This window comes from Oncorhynchus gorbuscha, linkage group LG12, assembly GCF_021184085.1.
Source record: "Oncorhynchus gorbuscha isolate QuinsamMale2020 ecotype Even-year linkage group LG12, OgorEven_v1.0, whole genome shotgun sequence".
Classification (NCBI taxonomy): Eukaryota; Metazoa; Chordata; class Actinopteri; order Salmoniformes; family Salmonidae; genus Oncorhynchus; species Oncorhynchus gorbuscha.
The window spans coordinates 54,810,687-54,831,120 of NC_060184.1; the positions used below are offsets into that span (position 1 = coordinate 54,810,687).

General features: G+C 44.6%; 1 protein-coding gene across 4 annotated transcripts in view; it reads left to right on the forward strand.

Moving 5' to 3' along the window:
* Positions 1-841: 841 nt before the first annotated feature.
* Positions 842-20,434, forward strand: part of LOC123991131 (rho GTPase-activating protein 12-like) — a 110,321-nt gene continuing 90,728 nt past the window's right edge. The window contains exons 1-2 of one of the 4 annotated variants that reach the window (XM_046292360.1): positions 842-1,242; positions 8,809-9,666. In XM_046292360.1, the coding sequence (XP_046148316.1) occupies positions 8,854-9,666 (813 nt within the window). In that variant the 5' untranslated portion in view covers positions 842-1,242; positions 8,809-8,853. The remainder of the gene's footprint in view (positions 1,243-8,808; positions 9,667-20,434) is intronic. The other 3 variants (XM_046292357.1, XM_046292359.1, XM_046292358.1) reach the window with 3 other exon arrangements.

Below are 20,434 nucleotides of genomic sequence, written 5' to 3' on the forward strand. Positions count from 1 at the left end.
TTTTTTCATCAGGAACAGGAAGGAAACGCTCTCCAACCTTGCTTTCCAAAATCATTGAATTGAGAAGTCAAATGGAGAGAAATCGACAACTCGGAGGCCAGTGGAAGTTGATAAACCTGCTTCTTTGTTAAAAGTGAATGTTGCCTCTTGGTTGGAGTTTTTATGATTTTATGACATGGAAAGGATGGGGTCCATATAGCATACTGAGTCAAGACTACACCCTTGTCTGATAATAGTACACGTAGTTTAAAAATGCTTGTTGCTCATGGCATTGATTGCCCAGACATACCAGTAGATTACCTGCATTCTCTAGCAGGTAATGGGCCGTTGGATGCATTGGCCCATTCACACCAGCAGAGCACGCTATGGTACAGTCACACAATATCAAATAACGGAATCTGATGAGTGGAAAAACAAGCCATTGAACATTTTGGTGATATGTTTTCAGTAATTGTTTTACTTCGCTTTGCCAGGACTGGCTTTTAGAAAGATTGGCTTTTCTTAGAAAGAATACTGATTTATTTTTGGTGCGGATAATTTGGACAAATCCAAATCCGAATTTGGCAACTCCAAAATCCCCCGTAATCTATTATTTAAAAAATAGATAATTGTGGGGCAGTCTTGAAACGTCTGTCACAGATTTGGCTTGAGATGGTAACCGATGGTGATTTAAGAAACTGAAACGGTAAATCAGGAGCTCTTTCTTTATGGAGCTGTCTTGGTGATTACCAGACAGACCCATTGCGACTAAGAGAGACCCATCACGTTACACATGTAGCATGGGATATAGTAGCCTATAGGCTAAACCAATAAACCACATTTGTTACAAATTAAACTGTCATTTTGAACAAATAACCTATTTTCGAAATTAAGACTGGTAGAATAGCTTTCAAGGAAAGCAAGTGGTAGCCTATTGCCACTCGGTGAGACTATTGACCACCAGATGGCATGCCAGGAGTAGCCTATCGTCCATCAAAGTTGGCAGACAGACAGAGAGGCAGACAGACACAGGCAAGGCAAGCAGGGTGGGAGAACCGACCAACCCAGCGCTCACAAGCGACAGCACCACGGCAGAGTGAAAACGAGGCGGGGGATTGGGAACACTGAATACAGAGCTAGCGTACTCGAGCCGCGTACTGGAGCAGCTAAGATCACTGATATATCTGGAGGAAAAGTTCCGCACAAAACAAACCGCGGTTGGCCAGCTTGTTCTTTGAAGAGAAAGAAGATACCGCTAAAAAGGTGTGTAGGCTTTACGTTACATCATTCATCTCAAGACCACAGATAGTTATTGGTTACTTCCAGAGTTACCTTGTTGTAATGCATAGTTGCAAAAACGACTGGCTACTTTGGGTTTTCTTCGACATCGAGTTCCTTCACGGAGGGGTGCATTAGAACCTACTGTTGTTGTGGTGTAGTAACAGAACTATATTTATAAACGTGAGCTCTGTTTTGATATTTAGGCTACAACGCTGGGTGATATTGGGGTGCCAATATTGTTTTGGTTGTATGTACGTGGTTTTTCACGTGGAACACAGTCTACATTTGTGTTCAACGCATAGCTTTCTTAGCATAGGTAGCCTACAATTGGTAAACAGATTATTCCCAACAGGTCTAATAGTTTGATATGAATCACATCTGTGTCAAATGTTTCTTAAAGGGATATTTTTTTTCCCCTCAGCTTTGTCTGCACCACAACTAACGTTAGTGGCTATTAGTGGCACTAGCCAGACTCTCCTGGTTTGGGAATGAGCGTTTCTGTCTCGTCCGGGTCTTTTGTTGAAATTGAATATGGATTAAACTCCTTTTGTTGTATTTGAATGGTGCTTTTCCATCTAGACTTACCACCACACCAGCGTGTCGCCAGTGTTTTATGTTAATGTTTAGCTCTAGTGTTATTGTGTTTCCACCAGGGAGTTATGGAATAAAGGACTGGCTAGCAGAATCAACAACCTCCATCATTCAAGACTTGCTTTGTGAAATGGTGTTAAAGTTAGCCATTGTTATTTAAATGAAAGCTGAAAGGTACCCAAGACCTTGCCTTGGCTCCAAGTCAGAGCAGGTCTGCTGGAGCCTAGTTACATGATTTTTTGGTGTCCATTACTGGGCGTTACAGGAAAGCCCCATAGAAACCACCGCCATAGATTTATAAACTAACCATTTTTTTCTTGGCGATACTTTCTTCGTTTCTGATTCCGTTAAATGTCCGTTTCCAGTTGCAGGTGGTTCTACAAAAAAAAAAAAAAACTCAAAGATATTAAATCCATGTTTTTGCTTTGCCAAGTTGTTGAATGCAATGCTTCTTTGCACCATTACTTATCCCTATCCACACACCAATTTACAACTACAATTGGGAAAACATTTGAACAGCAGTAGGCCTATATGCACATGTTGTTGGCTACCGCACAGCCTTGGTGACATCTGTTATTCTGTTTCCAATAGAACCACTGGGACAAAGGCATGTTGAATCTCAGTGTTGTGGTGCTTGCGTGGCCAGCGATGTGTGAAAATGAAAGCATATTTAATGTTCCTTACATAAAGATAATCCATCCATCATCCTCAGACCGTAGGACAGGTCCCCCAGTTTGTCCGATTAGTTTATTTCTAATAATAGGACATATTGTTCTACATAATAATTTCCAACGATCCATTTAGTGTGTGGCTGTGGATGGATGGAGAGATCGTCACAATAAGCTGATGCTTATAAGATCAGGGGTGTCAAACAGTCTTCAATGAGTTCCGGGGGGCTGCACTGTTCACGGGTTATATTTCATCCCCTTCAAAGTTTGGAAAAAAAATAGTCTTCTAGCCATCGTTTTTGGAATTTTTGATGTTCCCCGACTGTCTAGCTTTCATTTCGGTGATTATTAGAGAGCTCTGGACACAGTCAAGAAACTGTATGAATGTATGCCCCATGGGCCATATGTTTGACACCCCACTTTAGATCTTATCATGGGGCGCTTATAGATCTTATTGGTGCATAGCCTACAGGTGAACTGAACATTAAGATAAGCATGAATAATACCCTATTATGTGCGGTATAAAAGAGGGTAATCAACAAGTTGCCTAGTATTTTGGAGCTCATTCAATAGGGTGAAACCTCCCAAAGGTGAGCCATTGCCATTTTGAAAGTTTTTTTTTTTTTTACTTGTCTGCCGTTTTGATTTGAATCAATAACAGAGCAACTAGTTGGCTTATATTGCTTAAGGACTGACTGTAATTTGTTCTTCTTAGAGCAGAGAATTTATCTGCGATGGATTGCAATTCCCTGCTTCCTGTTTCACAGCCTGCCACAGAAATTAATGACACATCTGTCGGAGGTGTTGTCCCAAATAGCACCCTATTCCCTATATTCTGCACTACTTTTGACCAGGGCCCATAGGGGAAATAGGGTTCTATTTGGGATGCAGACAGAGAGAGGGGAGTCGGTCTTCAAAAACACTGTTACTCAAGCTGTCAGTTTCATTGTTTCCCAGAAGTCAGCCGTATTTACAGTTAGCTGTAGTTTAGAATGGGTTGATTTAAGTGTCGGAAGTAATGCTTCGGCTCCATCACCAGTTTTCTTATCTGGGTTTTGAGGTTTGTTGTGGGTTTGATTGACACCTCTTCCATAAAAGTCATCCATTGGTTCAATTGTGTTGCCATGGAAATCTCAGACCAGGAATATTACGGAGAGCAACTTTTTGTTAGAACTGTAGATTAGTTATAAACATAATAATCGTAGTCATACGGTCTTTAGATATGACACTGCCTCCTTGGGGAAAAGGAGCCTAATGTATAACTCATGCAAACATAATGCCTTGTCCCATTCTCTGTCTACTCTAGCCAACACTTACTGTATATCACTAATGTATATCATGCAATACATTTACAAGGAACAATATACCGTTTGGTTACAATGTGTACAGTATGAAATGAGGCTACAGAGTGCCCAAACAAAGTGAATCATCCATCTTAGGAGGTGGTGGCATGATGAAAAGGTATGTGAGCCTGTTAGGGAGTGATTGCTGTGGGTATGCAGCACCACTCGTGTTGCTGTTATCGGTATTAATGGCAGTCGCCAGTCTCCAGTCCCTCCTCTTTACACCATGTGTGTGTCAGTGAGCAAGTCAGTCTCCCCTCTTCACACCCATAGATATGCTGGGTAGTGTAAGCTGAAGAGGGAGAGCACTGGTTCCTGTGTGTGACACGAGAGGACGTGTGACAGAAGTACACATACGGCCTCCACATGCTTCCTAAGCGGAACAGTTCGGAAAGAGTGTGTGCGTATATTGACATTTTGTGACGTTTTGGACTTCGGGCACACAATTGTTGTCTCTGGGCCAGCCGGTGTTCGGGAGCCAAAGTCTACACCCCTTCTTCCATGATCGGTCAACTGTAGGGATTCTTCAATAAAGGATTTTTGTTGTCATTCAACGAGCACTTGTTTTCATGCACATTTTTTTCTTTGAGAAATAGTGCACCAAACATGTTAGTTAGATGTAAAATTGCGCGACGAAGATATCCTCTGCAAAATCCTCAAAATGATTCCGGGATGCTGCCCTACATAGCAGACTTCCTGTGTCTGTGTTCTTTTGCCCATCTTAATCTTTTATCTTTATTGGCCAGTCTGAGATATGGCTTTTTCTTTGCAACTCTGCCTAGAAGGCCAGCATCCCGGAGTCGCCTCTTCACTGTTGACGTTGATACTGGTGTTTTGCGGGTACTATTTAATGAAGCTGCCAGTTGAGGACTTGTGAGGTGTCTGTTTCTCAAACTAGGCACTAATGTACTTGTCCTCTTGCTCAGCTGTGCACCGGGGCCTCCCACTCCTATTTTTATTCTGGTTAGAGCCAGTATGCGCTGTTCTGTGAAGGGACTAGTACACAGCGTTGTATGAGGTTTTCAGTTTCTTGGCAATTTCTTGCATGGAATAGCCTTCATTTCTGAGAACAAGCATAGGCTGACGAGATTCAGAAGAAAGTTCTTTGTTTCTGACCATTTTGAGCCTGTAATCGAACCCACAAATGCTGATGCTTCAGATACTCAACTAGTCTAAAGAAGGAACGTTTTATTGCTTCTTTAATTAGGACAACAGTTTTCAGCTGTGTTTAACGTAATTGCAAAATTATTTTATAATGATCAATTAGCCTTTTAAAATTATGAACTTGGATTAGCTAACACAACGTGACATTGGAACAGGAGTAATGGTTGCTGATAATGGGCCTCTGTACGCCTATGTAGATATTCCATACAAAATCAAAATCAGCCGAATATTCCAGCTACAATATTCATTTACAACATTAACAATATTTATACTGTATTTCTTATCAATTTGATGTGATTTTAATGTGCAAAAAATGTGCTTTTCGTTAAAAAACAAGGACATTTCGAAGTGACCCCAAACTTTTGAACGGTAGTGTATATACACTGTAAATACAGTTGAAGTCGGAGGGTTACATACACTTAGGTTGGCATCATTAAAACATTTTTCAACCACTCCACAAATTTCTTGTTAACAAACTATAGTTTTGATAAGTCGGTTAGGACATCTACTCTGTGCATGACAAAAGTCATTTTTCCAACAATTGTTTACAGACAGATTATTTCACTTATAATTCACTGTATCAATTCCAGTGGGCCAGAAGTTTACATACACGAAGTTGACTGTGCCTTTAAACAGCTTGGAAAATTCCAGAAAATGATGTCATGGCTTTAGAAGCTTCGGATAGGCTAATTGACATAATTTGAGTCAATTGGAGGTGTACCTGTGGATGTATTTCAAGGTCTACCTTCAAACACAGTGCCTCTTTGCTTGACCTCATGGGAAAATCAAAAGAAAACAGCCAAGACCTCTGAAAAACATTTGTAGACCTCCACAAGTCTGGTTCATCCTTGGGAGCAATTTCCAAACTCCTGAAGGTACCACGTTCATCTGTACAAACAACAGTACGCAAGTATTAACACCATGGGACCACACAGCCATCATACCGCTCAGGAAGGAGATTCTGTCTTCAAGAGATGAAAGTACTTTGGTGCGAAAAGTGTAAATCAATCCCAGAACAACAGCAGAGGACCTTGTGAAGATGCTGGAGGAAACAGGTACGAAAGTATCTATATCCACAGTAAAATGAGTCCTATATCGACATAACCTGAAAGGCCGCTCAGCAAGTAAGAAGCCACTGCTCCAAAACCGCAATAAAAAAAGACTACGGTTTGCAACTGCACATGGGGAGAAAAATAGTACTTTTTCAAGAAATGTCCTCTAGTCTGATGAAACAAAAATAGAACTGTTTGGCCATAGTGACCATCGTTTGGAGGAAAAAGGAGGAGGCTTGCAAGCCGAAGAACACCATCCCAAAGGTGAAGCACGGGGGTAGCAGCATCATGTTGTGGGGGTGCTTTGGTGCAGGAGGGACGGGTGCTCTTCACAAAATAGATGGCATCATGAGCCAGGAAAATTATGTGGATATATTGAAGCAACGTCTCAAGACGTCAGTCAGGAAGTTAAAGCTTGGTTGCTAATGGATTTTCCAAATGGACAATGACCTCAAGCAGACTTCCAGTAGTTGTGTCAAGGTATTGGAGTGGCCATCACAAAGCCCTGACCTCAATCCTATAGAACATTTGTGGACAGAACTGAAAAAGCGTGTGTGAGCAAGGAGGCCTACAAACCTGACTCAGTTACACCAGCTCTGTCAGGAGGAATGTGCCAAAATTCAACCAACTTATTGTGGGAAGCTTGTGGAAGGCTACCGAAAACGTTTGATCCAAGTTAAACAATTTAAACACTATGACATTCAATTAGTATTTGGTAGATGTAAACTGCTGTGACGAAGAAATAAAACCTGAAATAAATAATTCCCTCTACTATTATTCTGACATTTCACATTCTTAAAATAAAGTGATGATCCTAACTGACCTAAGACAGGGAATTTTTACTAGGACTAAATGTCAGGAATTGTGAGAAACTGAGATTTAAATCTATTTGGCTAAGGTGTATATAAACTTCAGACTTCAACTGTTCATGGCCATTAAGGCCAGATCATTCCTCAAGATGTTCAAACGTTCATAGATGACCAGCAGGGTCAAATAATAATCACAGTGGTTGTTGAGGGTGCAAAAGGTCAGCACCTCCAGGAGTAAATGTCAGTTGGCTTTTCATAGCCGAGCATTCAGAGGTCATAACAGCAGGTGCGGTAGAGGGAGGGAGGGGCTGGAAAACAGCAGGTCCGGGACAATGTATCACGTCTGGGGAATAGTTCAGGGTTCCATAGCCGCAGCCTGTTGCTCAGGTGGCTGAGGTCTTGTGCGTAGTTATATGGATTGTTACACTTTGAAATCAATGGTTCTAGTTTGGCGTGCATTTTAAAGTGAGAAAATACTTCTGTTAAGTATTTCCGTTAACGTGGAATTGCTCTGTAGTAGACCATTCTGATCGGTGTACAGTCGCCGCTCTGTGATAGCCTATTCTCTGTCACTCACACTCACTCCCAGACCACTGTAACTACCAGATATCTATTCTTGGTGGGAGGCGGGTGTGTGTCCTCTGCCACCGTGGCTAAATGTGTGCGTTCATATCCCTTTACATACGAGGGACCATCCTCTATATAGATACAGCATAGACTCACGCCTCAGAAAAGCACCTGCTTTTTCCTGCCTCTTCGGGATGTCAGACAGACTGCAGTGGATGCTATTTAAAGGAGCATAAAGATTCTGACACGAGGGAGTTATGGATGGAAGCTACTCTGGCAGGGGAGCCCCTGAACCTTGCGTTGATGTTGATGGGTATTTCTAGGTGATATGTCAGGGGATTGTCAATGTCAGATACTGTAGATCACTGACAGTGCTTCCAAACCAGAGGAAGACCCAGTTTCCAGTCAAGAAAACAAGGGGAGGGGGGTCTTGGCTGTCACTAGATGCAGTAAAATGTGAATAAAGTAAGTGATTTAGTGTCCTCTGAGAAACCGAAGGAAATGGCTAGCTCCAGTCAGAGCCTTAAATATTCCAAATAAGGCTGTGGTGCCAGTAGGCTACTGTTTTTGCTTTATTTATAGTAGACTTATATTAGTAATACTATATGCAACTCTGGCCATTTTAGGCTTTTATTTAGGACAGTGTTTCTCTCTGCCATTGTCATCTGATCACAAGAAGTGTGTGTGTGTGTGTGTGTGTGTGTGTGTGTGTGTGTGTGTGTGTGTGTGTGTGTGTGTGTGTGTGTGTGTGTGTGTGTGTGTGTGTGTGTGTGTGGGTTCAGGTGATTGAGGTCAGGCTGGCCTCGCCTGTGTTCCTTTGAGGTTAGTTGAGGTTTCCGCTGTGGATTTCCTATCCAGTCATATCTGTAGCCGCAGCCATCTCTTTCTGATTCTGTGGGTTTAAAGCTGGTTTTGAAAATGAGTGAATTAGCACCTGTATGATCTTCACTTACTGAGAATAGCTTGTGACATCGTGCCAGTGCTGTCTGAGAGAGACTTGTGGGAGGAAGTCCGTTTTTATAAAGTAGGATTTAAAGGCGAGTGTTGTTGTGGTGAGTAGTAGTGTCTGTTTGTGTTGGTTTACATTAAAGTTTCAATCCCATTCAGACAGAGGGCTGTAAAAGTACTGTCTTTATGCAGGGTCAGGGTGGTCGGTAGGGGGTAGAAATGAAGTCCTTAGCCTATGATGAAAGAAGGTACCAGCCTTGGAGAACAATATTAGTCTTTGGCAGGATCAAGTTTTAACTTGATTTGTCCCAGAGGTCAATTGGCTTTGGTTTAGCATAAAACCGCTAAATAATGCAGTCAAAAATGAAACCTGAACTGAAACCTTCCTATTTTCTTCTCCCTGCAGTCTAGCTGATCCCCAGTGAGAGATGTGGATCCCCCCAGCGCTCCAATGCTGAGCACCAATAGAGGTCAAAGGTCGACACGGTTAGAAGGGGTCAACACCATCATGGCTGACAGAGATGGGCATGGCGGCGGGGTGGATGTGCCCACCATCGCCCCAGGCCAGGTGTACGTGGAGGTGGAGTACGACTATGAGTACACGGCCAAGGACAAGCTGATCTCCATCAGGCAGGGGGAGTGCTACATGCTGGTCAGGAAGACCAACGAGGACTGGTGGCAGGTGAGGAAGGAGGAGGGGATGAAAGCCTTCTATGTCCCAGCACAGTACGTCAGGGAAGTGCGCCGGGCGCTCATGCCCCCTCAGAAGCCTCTCGTGTCGTGCGGGATTGGTGGGGTGAGTGGGGCGTTCCGTGTGAAGCCTACAGTTCTGGATATATGCAGAGCGTCCAATGAGAACCTCAACAACAGGCCGCCTCAGGAGATGTCTAGTTTTGGGCGTCCGTCGCCCTCCTCCACGCCGTCACCCTTTCCGGTGCACGTCACCCCGCCCGCTCTGCCCAAGGACGCCAACCAGAACCCGGGCAGCCCGCGGCACAGCAAGCCCCCTGGTGTAGCCGAGCTGGTGCTCCTACACAACAACAATAACCATCACCACAGCAACAACTCCACGTTACCACGGATGCGGGCGGACTCTCCGCCCCCCAGAGCCCCTTACAACGACCATAAACGCCACCAGGGAAGTGACGATATAGAACAGACCCCCTCCTCTTCTGGCGACTCCCCGGGGGAGGGGTCGGAGACGCTCCGGAACGACTCGGAGTCTGGAGACGACCTAAGTAGCAGCTCTGCTGAACACATGCAGGTAGGAGACAGTATGATGAACATGCTGTTGTTAAATGGGAACCGACACACCCATGATTATTACAGCCCTTTCTCTATCCAGCATCCTCTTTTCTCCCTTGCTCTCTTTTTCATCCATGTCCCTGGCTAGCTTGAAGACATTAGCTGATAAGTGTCCTCCTTCCCATCTCTCCCTCCTGTCAGATTAGATATTGATTGATTGCGGGTCTCTCCTCCACTGTGTCCTGCGGAGCTGCCTTCGTTCACTAGCCCCCATGGACAATGCTGTTTTATTCCACCCCATTGCCTTGAATACTCTTGGCCTCATTTGCCAGATCTGATAAGAGCAGCAACAGTTGCTGCAGGTGCCTATTAATAAAGGTAGGGGGGTAGATGCTCCTCGTGTTCGCGTTGGGCCATTTAAAGACTAAATAGGGTGTTCATAGCACCACTGTTAAATCTGAAGGTCCTGTAATTGAGTGCGGTTGTCGGACCTACACGGGACATACACTGGAGTGATATGCTGATCCATGAAGCAGGTGTCTGGTTTTGGATGTAGTCGCCGATGAGGTCAGTTTTGAGGGGTCAACTTCAACAGTGGAATATAGTGCTGATGAGTTTGGAGCCTAAACTTTCCTTTGTACCAACAGGTCTCTCTCTCTCAGCAAGCGGGTAGAATGGCTCTGGGAGCCTCCAAGTCTAGAGCAGAGAGCCATGGGAGTCTCATTTGAGTGTCCACTTCAGCGACAGCATGTGTGTAACTCGCAGACCTCACCAAGGTTGATCATGTAGGTCTCCTCCTCCGACCTCCATTACGACTCATTATCATCAACAGGAGAGGCCCGGATCATCCGGTCTGTCTCTGTCTGAGGTGTAAATGAATGAACCTGTGAATAAAATGACAAGAGGAGTCCCTCCTGTGAAGGAGGTGGTGGTCTACAGAAGGAGCAGATGGATTTGGGAGCATTTTTTTAGGTTCTTTCTAAATTCAGGCTGTGGGTTTATTATGTGAAGGTTCTTTGTCGAGAAGGAGGCAGAAGGCGGCTGAGGAACAAAGAGAGGGTCTGGGCTTGAATAGAAACTAGGTCATATCAGCTGAGGATCAGTCTTCTAGGCTCTGTCGCCCCACTGTGTGTGTGTGTGTGCGCAAAGAGTGAAAGCCATGTGCTAGGGGTTAGAGGAGAGAGAGAGAATGGAACCAAAGGTCTGCAGACCATGACAAGATTTGAATGTTTTTTGTTGTAAAACAATGATGAAATCCCAACCAGCTGCATGCAAAATGATGTCTAATTCACCAGAATTAATTTCATGCTTGTCAAACTGGTGACCATAATCATACACATTTGCCCCGGTCATTTACATGTTACTTGTGCATCAAGGGGTTTTTGTCATAATTATTTTGACAGATTGTAGTGGGTAGTTGCAACTGAGCATATGCCTAGCCCACGGCAAATTGGCTCTGCCAGTGAACTGCGGAGCTCACTCACTGTCTGGTCAGGTGAAACCTGCTCCATGTCATTTCGTGGCCAGTTGCCATGCAGGTGATTGGCCCTGCAGTGCAACCAACCAACACTTTCAATTCCTGTGTCATTGCACGGTTACAGCAGAAAAGTGTGTATGTGAAGCAAAGCGCTTTGAGCTGAGACATTTACACGAAGCCTCTTTTTCTCTTTTCCCCTTTTTCTATCATCCCCTCCTTCCCTCTCCTCCCTTGCCTGTATCCCCTCCCCCCTTGCCTGTATCCCCTCCTTCCCTCTCCTCCCTTTGCCTGTATCCCCTCTTCCCTCTCCTCCCTTGCCTGTATCCCCTCTTCCCTTGCCTGTATCCCCTCCTCCCCTCCTCCCCTCTCCTCCCTTGCCTGTATCCCCTCTTCCCTTGCCTGTATCCCCTCCTCCCCTCTCCTCCGTGGTCCTTCTGTAGCTCAGTTGGTAGAGCATGGCGCTTGTAACGCCAGAGTAGTGGGTTCGATCCCCGGGACCACCCATACGTAGAATGTATGCACACATGACTGTAAGTCGCTTTGGATAAAAGCGTCTGCTAAATGGCATTTATTATTATTATCCCTTGCCTGTATCCCTTCTTCCCTTGCCTGTATCCCCTCCTCCCCTCTCCCCCCTTGCCTGTATCCCCTCCTTCCTTCTCTTCCCTTGCCTGTATCCCCTCCTTCCCTCTCTTCCCTTGCCTGTATCCCCTCCTTCCCTCTCTTCCCTTGCCTGTATCCCCTCCTTCCCTCTCTTCCCTTGCCTGTATCCCCTCCTCCCCTCTCCTCCCTTCGCCTGTATCCCCTCCTCCCCACTCCTCCCTTCGCCTGTATCCCTTCCTCCCCACTCCTCCCTTGCCTGTATCCCCTCCTCCCCACTCCTCCCTTGCCTGTATCCCCTCCTCCCCTCTCCTCCCTTGCCTGTATCCCATCCTCCCCTCTCCTCCCTTGCCTGTATCCCCTCCCTTGCCTGTATCCCCTCCTCCCCTCTCCTCCCTTCGCCTGTATCCCCTCCTCCCCTCTCCTCCCTTCGCCTGTATCCCCTCCTTCCCTCTCCTCCCTTGCCTGTATCCCCTCCCTTGCCTGTATCCCCTTGCCTTTATCCTTCTCCCTCCATAGGATAGAGAATCAGGGAATGTTTGTGAGGATTTGTCAGTGACGAGCTAGCCTGAGCCAGTGCCAGCTCGTCTCCCTAGCCTAAATTGATTTGATCAGATCAGATCAGTGAAGGATAGTAAACCTCTGTGTGTTACCATATTCTCCCTACCCTAATTCCCTTCTCTGTAGGGCTCTGTTAGGCCAGTAGTAGCTATAGGATCAGGTGGCCCACATTTCTCTGGTTGATTCACAGCTTTGGTCCGATGGGTTTGTTGGCAATGTCACCCCTGAGTCCCATTTAGATTCCGCCGACAACCCCCCCCCCGCCCCTCCCCCATCCCTTCCTTGCTCTTCTAAAAGCACAGCTCCTATGCTCTTAAAGGATTGTCAAAATAAACCTCTTTCCTTACTGCTCAAGACCCTGACTGGCATCTGTATGGAGTGGTATTTCAGTTCTTTAAAGGACTGTGGGCCACCCTGTACTGTGGCCAAGCTGTACCATTTTTAAAGCTTGTTATTTTTCACTTGTCCATACTAGGTTATTTTTGTATCACATTGTGTGTCATGTGTATCGTATACGAGACCCAATAAACATCATATATCACTATCTGTAGACAGCTTAGTGGTTAAGAGCGTTGGGCCAGTAACGAAAGATTGCTTGTTCAAATTCCCGAGCCGGCAAGGTGGAAAAACTGCCTTTCTGCCCTTGAGTAAGGCAGTTGGTTCAGAGGGGTTGGGGTTGGTTCAGAGGGGTTGAGTTAAATATTAAATTAGGCTGAAAGCATTTAGTTGTGCAACTGACTAGATATCTCCTTTCTGTTCTCTCTGGGTCTGTGAGGATAGTCATTCTCTTCCTTCCCCTCCCCCCAATGTGTCATTGAGTAGAGAGAGAATGATGCAGGCATTGCTTCATGGCGCTGTTGTTTGTCTGTGGCTTTCCCTTCTGGTGCCAGCCAGGCAGTGGAACTTGTTGGCTGCTTGCCTTGCTCTGCCTGAGACAACCCCCATGCTTTTCTGCCCATCAGACAAAACAATCTCTGAGAGGTGTGAGCGTATGTACGATGGCGAGATGTGACCCCTATCTTACTCTGTAACCCTGCATCCTTGATTTGGACTATTCTGCAAGATGCTCTTTGGTTCCCGAATTCGTGATTGTAATAAATCGAATTATAGCAACGCATAACTCTGCGATGCTTTAGGCTAGAAACAAGTGGTCAAATGCCAGAGGAAGACTTGACTCTGCACATGGGGATATCTTTGACCTTCTAATGTCAAGGAATCTTAAATTAAATATATTTTAATTTTTTATTTGATTTACTGTAATAAAAAAAGGGGTGGGTGTGAATGGGAAAAAGGGGGCAGTGTAGAAAAGGTAGAAAAGGTGTGTACAGTAATAGTTATATAGGATGAGCCTTGACTAGAATACAGTATATACACTGAGTTTACAAAACATTAGGAACACCTTAGGAACACCTTCCTAATATTGAGTTGCACCCCCATTTGCCCTCAGAATGGACTACAAGGTGTCAAAAGTGTTCCACAGGGATGCCGGCCCATGTTGACTTCAATGCTTCCAACAGTTAAGTCAAGTTGGCTGGATGTCCTTTGGGTGGTAGACCATTCTTGATACACACGGGAAACTGTTGAGTGTGTGAAACCCAGCAGCGTTGCAGTTCTTGACACACTCAAACTGGTGCGCCTGGAGCCTACTACCATACCCCGTTCAACGGCACGTAAATCTTTTGTCTTGCCCATTCACCCTCTGAATGACACACACACACAATCCATGTCTCAATTGTCTCGAGGCTTAAAAATCCTCCCTGTCATCTGCAATGATTTGAAATGGATTTAACAGGTGATGTCAATAAGGGATCATAGACTGACCAGGTGAATCCAGGGGAAAGATATGTCATGGAAAGAGCAGTTTTTCCTAATGTTTTGTACACTCGGTGTACATACGATCTGGGTAAAACAGTATATAGGGCAGGAGTTTCGAAGATGCAGGGTTGAGTACCGGATGGTAGCTGGCTAGTAACTGTGATAAAGTTCTTAGCAGGTTACAGGGCTTAAGGTAGTTAGTGGTGACTATTTAACAGTCTGATGGCCTGGAAGAATCTGTTTTTCAGTCTCTCGGTCCCTACTTTGATGCACCTGTACTGACCTCGCCTTCTGGATGATAGCGGGGTGAACAGGCCATGGATCGAGCAGCTGAGGTCCTTGATGATCTTCTTGGCCTTCCTGTGACATCGGGTGGTGTAGGTGTCCTGGAGGGCAGGTAGTTTGCCCCCGGTGATGCGTTATGCAGACCTCACTACCCTCTGGAGAGCCATACGCTTGTGGGAAAGTGGTTGTTGAATTCCAGTTTATCTTATCACATGAGATGGTTGTTTTCCTGTTAGTGGGATTAGTGGGTCTCTGAACTAGATGTGAACCAATGACTTACTTTACCGTCTGTCCATGAATGACTGGAAAGAGAAACGTTACAACAATGCCATGTCATTAAAGATGCAGAAGAAGCATCTTGTGAGGGGATGGAAGTCTGCTGGCTAGTTTTGTGCTGTCTGTCTCTCTGTCTCTCTCTTTTTCACGTGACTTATTTGGGCTTACACATTTATCTCAGTCTGTTAGGCACTTGTTTACAAACTTGTGCAAGGGGAGGCAGGGGAGCAAAGGTTGTGAATGTGTGACAGGTTACTGACTGACATGGCTCACAATGTTGTGTGTGGCTATGGGTGACAGACAGTTCTTCATATTTCACCTTTTGAAAAATATAACCTCAAAAATATGAATTGCTGTTGTGATTTAAGTTTTTGGATACTTCTAGAAACCAGGTTGATTGGTCTGTTTAAAATTTGCCCACTGTTCTGTTGTTTGAGCTGGGCTGCCTGACCTAGCTACTTCCCAGGCGCTGGCTGAAAAGGAGGCCCCTGCTTGTTTTCCAGTGCATACTTGTCATTCCTGCCCCCCCCCCCCCCCCCCCCCACACACACACACTTGTAACCTACTGTACAGACCTGGCTGTGGGTCTAGTGCACAGGTAATTCAATGAAGCTTCTCTTTTTCACTTTCTCTCTCTCTTCCCCTGCTTCTCTTTTTCACTTTCTTTGTCTCTCCCTCTGATTCTCTTTGTCTCTCCCTCTGATTCTCTTTGTCTCTCCCTCTGATTCTCTTTGTCGCTCCTCTCTCTGTAGTTCTCTCTCTTCTATTTCTCTCTTTCTCCATCTTTCAATATATATTTTTTAAATGTTCTTCCATCTCTTTCTCGTGATGATGATGAGTGCTGTTGATAGGTTGTCAGAGGTACTATATGTGAAGGACATGACGCTACTCATAGTAACTGAAAACACCTCCGGCTCCAGGCAGCCTTGACGGTAGGTCGCTAACCTGTTTGAACTTTACTTCATCCTCTCCCAGAGATTTGTGGTTCTGTGCTGAGACGACGGGATTAAAGTCTACAGCGTCCTGGGGAGGTTGAGCATCTCCTCTCCTTTTGCGTGTGTGCGCCTCCTAGAAGTGGAGCTGATGTATAGATCTCCTGGTTAGCAGGAATCCTGTCTGTTTAATAACCTGGGATTTCTGGTAATCCTTCGATAAGGTAGCGGAAAGGTTGGAGAGGAGGAGAAGCCCTCACTGTGGGACATTTATTCACCTTTGAACGATTGCAGCGATGAATCTCTTGTACTCATTCTCTCTCTCCGACACTCCCTCACTTTCTCTTATTCGGTTTTTCACTCCCCTGTCATCCACTCCCTCTGACTCCCTTTGCTTGCTCTCTCTCTCTGTCTCTCGGTCTCTCTGTCTGTCTCTCTGTGTGTGTGGGGAGCTGTGCTGGACTGACTGGGACAGCATGTACCCAGAGGACAAGGTAAGCGCCAGAAGGAATGAATGCGTGAACGACTTTTTTTTTCTTTTTTCTTTTTTTTCTTTGAATGCTTTTCCTCACCTCTTTCCTTCCCGCCTTCCATCCCACCTTGCCTTCCATCCCACCTTGCCTTCCATCCCACCTTGCCTTCCATCCCACCTTGCCTTCCATCCCACCTTGCCTTCCATCCCACCTTGCCTTCCATCCCACCTTGCCTTCCATCCCACCTTGCCTTCCATCCCACCTTGCCTTCCATCCCACCTTGCCTTCCATCCCACCTTGCCTTCCATCCCACCTTGCCTTCCATCCCACCTTGCCTTCCATCCCACCTTGCCTTCCTCTGCTTCAGCCACACACCTGATTAAACTAGCTGAGGCTAGTGTGTCAACTAGCTAGCGTTCCAAAATCAACATACTGCCTTGCCTTGGTACCACTGCTGAAATCCTGCTTGCTACTAGCGTTGTTATTTTGGTTGTTGTGGTGTTAGGAAGACTAGAGTTTCCCTCATCTGTGCAGATTGACAGCCACCAGTGCCTTTTGGGTTCATGTTTACTGTTTAGTGATGGTGTAAGAAACTAACCCGTGCTTTGGCGACTGATCGGAGCAGAGGGTAGACTGTGTGTAACTGAACTGTGTTGAAGAGGATGCTTCAGACTCGTCTCTCCGTACTCTGTCATATAACCTAGACTGTGTCTGGAACCGTTTGAACAGCTGGTAGTAGATTCTCGGAGGCCCACCGTACTGGTTCAGTGGGACAGGATACAGGTTGATTCAAGATGCTGCCTGGAGGAGGCTCTACGTTTAGGGCATAGTGGTCCCAACAAATATGACACATGTCTGTTGCGATAGACAGTATAGCTGGTTCTATGTACAGTTGAAGTCGGAAGTTTACATTCACTTTAGCCAAATTCAGTTAAACTCAGTTTTTCACAATTCCTGACATTTAATCCTAGTACAAATTTCCTCTCTTAGGTCAATTAGGATCACCACTTTATTTTAAGAATGTAAATGTCAGAATAATAGTAGAGAACGATTTATTTCAGGTTTTATTTCTTTCATCACATTCCCAGTGGGTCAGCAGTTTAAATACACTCAATTAGTATTTGGTAGCATTTCCTTTAAATTGTTTGACTTGGGTCAAACGTTTCGGGTAGCCTTCCACAAGCTTCCCACAATAAGTTGGGTGAATTTTGTCACATTCCTCCTGACAGAGCTTGTGTAACTGAGTCAGGTTTCTAGGCCTCCTTGCTTGCACACGTTTTGTCAGTTCTGCCCACAAATGTTCTATAGGATTGAGGTCAGGACTTTGTGATGGCCACGCTAATACCTTGACTTTGTTGTCCTTCAGCCATTTTGCCACAACTTTGGAAGTATGCTTGGGGTCATTGTCCATTTGGAACACCCATTTGCGACCTTGCTTTAACTTCCTGACTGATGTCTTGAGATGTTGCTTCAATATAGCCACATAATTTCCCCCTCCCCATGATGCCATCTATTTTGTGAAGTGCACCAGTCCCTTCTGCAGCAAAGCACCCCCACAACATGATGCTGCCACCCCCGTGCTTCACGGTTGGGATGGTGTTCTCCGGTTTGCAAGCCTCCTTTTTCCTCCAAACATGACGATGGTCATTATGGCCAAACAGTTCTATTATTGTTTCATCAGACCATTTCTCCAAAATGTGCAGTTGCAAACCGTAGTCTGGCTTTTTTTATGGTGGTTTTGGAGCAGTGGCTTCTTCCTTGCTGAGCGACCTTTCAGGTTATGTCAATATAGGACTCGTTTTACTGTGGATATAAATACTTTTGTACCTGTTTCCTCCAGCATCTTCACAGGGTCCTTTGCTGTTGTTCTGGGAATGATTTTCACTTTTTGCACCAATGTACGTTCATCTCTAGGAGACCGAACGCATCTCCTTCCTGAGCGGTATGACGGCTGCGGGGTGCCATGGTGTTAATACTTGTGAACTATTGTTTGTACAGATGAAAGTGGTAGCTTCAGGTGTTTGGAATTTGCTCCCAAGAATGAACCAGACTTGTGGAGGTCTACAATTTTTGTGGAGGTCTTGGGCTGATTTCTTTTGAATTTCCCATCATGTCAATCCAATAGGCAGGTAGGGCTTTAAATGCATCCACAGGTACACCTTCAATTGACTCAAATTATGTCAATTAGCCTATCAGAAGGAATTTTCCAAGCTGTTTAAAGAGACAGTCAACTTAGTGTGTGTAAACTTCTGACCCACTGGAATTGTGATAGTGAAATAATTGTAATAATAACAATTGTCGGAAAAATTACTTCTCATGCACAAAGTAGATGTCCTAACCGATTTGCCAAAACTATAGTTTATTAAAAACCTCTTGATGCACCCATCCCTTTAGCGGGATCATTTTCATCAACATCCGCTGAATTGCAGAGCGCCAAATTCAAATATATTGAATTTTTATGAAATCACAAGTGCAGTATAGCAAAACACAGCTTAGCTTGTTGTTAATCAACCTGGCATGTCAGATTTCAAAAGAGCTTTTCGGCGAAAGCATACCAAGCATTTATGTAAGGACATCTCTCTCAGTAGACAAAACATTACAAACAGCTAGCAGCCAAGTAGAAAGTCACGAAAGTCAGAAAAGCAATAAAATTAATCGCTTACCTTTGATCTTCAGATATTTGCACTCACGAGACTCCCAGTTACACAATGTTCCATAAATATTTATTTTTTATATCCAAAATACCTCCATTTGGTTGGCGTGTTCAGAAATCCACAGGCTCGAGCGGTCACGACATCGCAGACGAAAATTCAATAGTATCCATAAAGTTCGTAGAAACATGTCAAACGTTTTTTATAATCAACCCTCAGGTTGTTTTTATAATATATAATCGCTAATATTTCAACAGGGACTGTAGCTTCTTCAATAGGAGAGAGAGAGAGAAATGCATGCAAAACGCTGCTGGCACCCAGCCATACAATGACGCGATGTGATCTTTCTTGCTCATTTTTCAAAATAAAAGCCTGAAACTATGTCTAAAGACTGTTCACACCATGGGGAAGGAAGCCATAGGAAAAGGAATCTGGTTGATATCCCTTTAAATGGAGTGAAGGCAGGCAATGGAACAGAGAGCTTTCAGGAAAAACAGCACGTCCGGGTTGGATTTTCCTCAGGTTTTCACCTGCAATATCAGTTCTGTTATACTCACAGACAATATTTTGACAGTTTTGGAAACTTTAGTGTGTTCTATCCTATTTAATTATATGCACATTCTAGATTCTGGGCCTGAGAAATGGGCAGTTTCATTTGGGTACGTTTTTCATCAAAACATCAAAATACTGCCCCCTACACTCAATAGGTTTTAACAAGACACCTTATTTTTATGGGGTGCACCAGATATTATCTTGATGTAAGGATTCAGGAGACTCCTTGCTCCGTGCTTCTACACTTGCATTGCTTGCTGTTTGGGGGTTTTAGGCTGGGTTTCTGTACAGCACTTTAAGATATCAGCTGATGTATGAAGGGCTATATAAATAAATTTGATTTGACTCCTGTCCAGGTGGAGTTAAAAAGGCCCTTTTGGCTCTGTCAGCCATAGTGTGGCAAGTGAACGGTGCTGTGGTATCGTAGCTACGTTTCTGATTCCTCACATTACAGCTGATTGTACCTGGATGAATCAGAGCAAGCAGAGCGTTCAACAGGGACACTGTCTGTCACTCTTAACAGAGATAGTCTTTGTTTCTCTCAATGATATCGCAACTCCAGGTTTCAGAATTGGTGAAGGTTTCCCCCACGAATGATCTTCTTGCCTTACACAATATCTGGCACTAAAATCTTGGACTGCCTATCCCATAATTTTTAATAAATCTCAGCCCAGGGCATGAATAATATCTGGTGATTTTACTGTAGATGTGTCTCAAATGGCACCCTATTCCCAATGGGCTCTACATAGGGAATATAGTGCCATTTGGGACACGACCTATATTACATGTAAAGTCATGTTCCTTCCTAATCTGCCTTGTTCGTCCTCTGTCTCAGGAGTCAGTCTCCTGTGGGTGGAACTATTTGTCATTTTGTTTTTTTTTATGTCTGAGCTCTGTTCAGTCCAGGGGTAGATGCTGTTTGAAAAAGAGTTTGGGTGTCCATCCATGTTTTATGATGAGTGTTTTTTATATGAACACAGTGGTGTGTGTCAGTGTTTTATCTCTTTGATAGGGTTGTTTCAGCCAGATTGCTCTTGTGTAGGCAACATTTAAACATTTCAATAGAATTGACACTTCATTCCCAATCAATCAACAACAACATACATTTTCCTTCAGCAACACAACACGGTGTAACAGTACTTGTTAGCCCCTGAGGTTTCCGTGC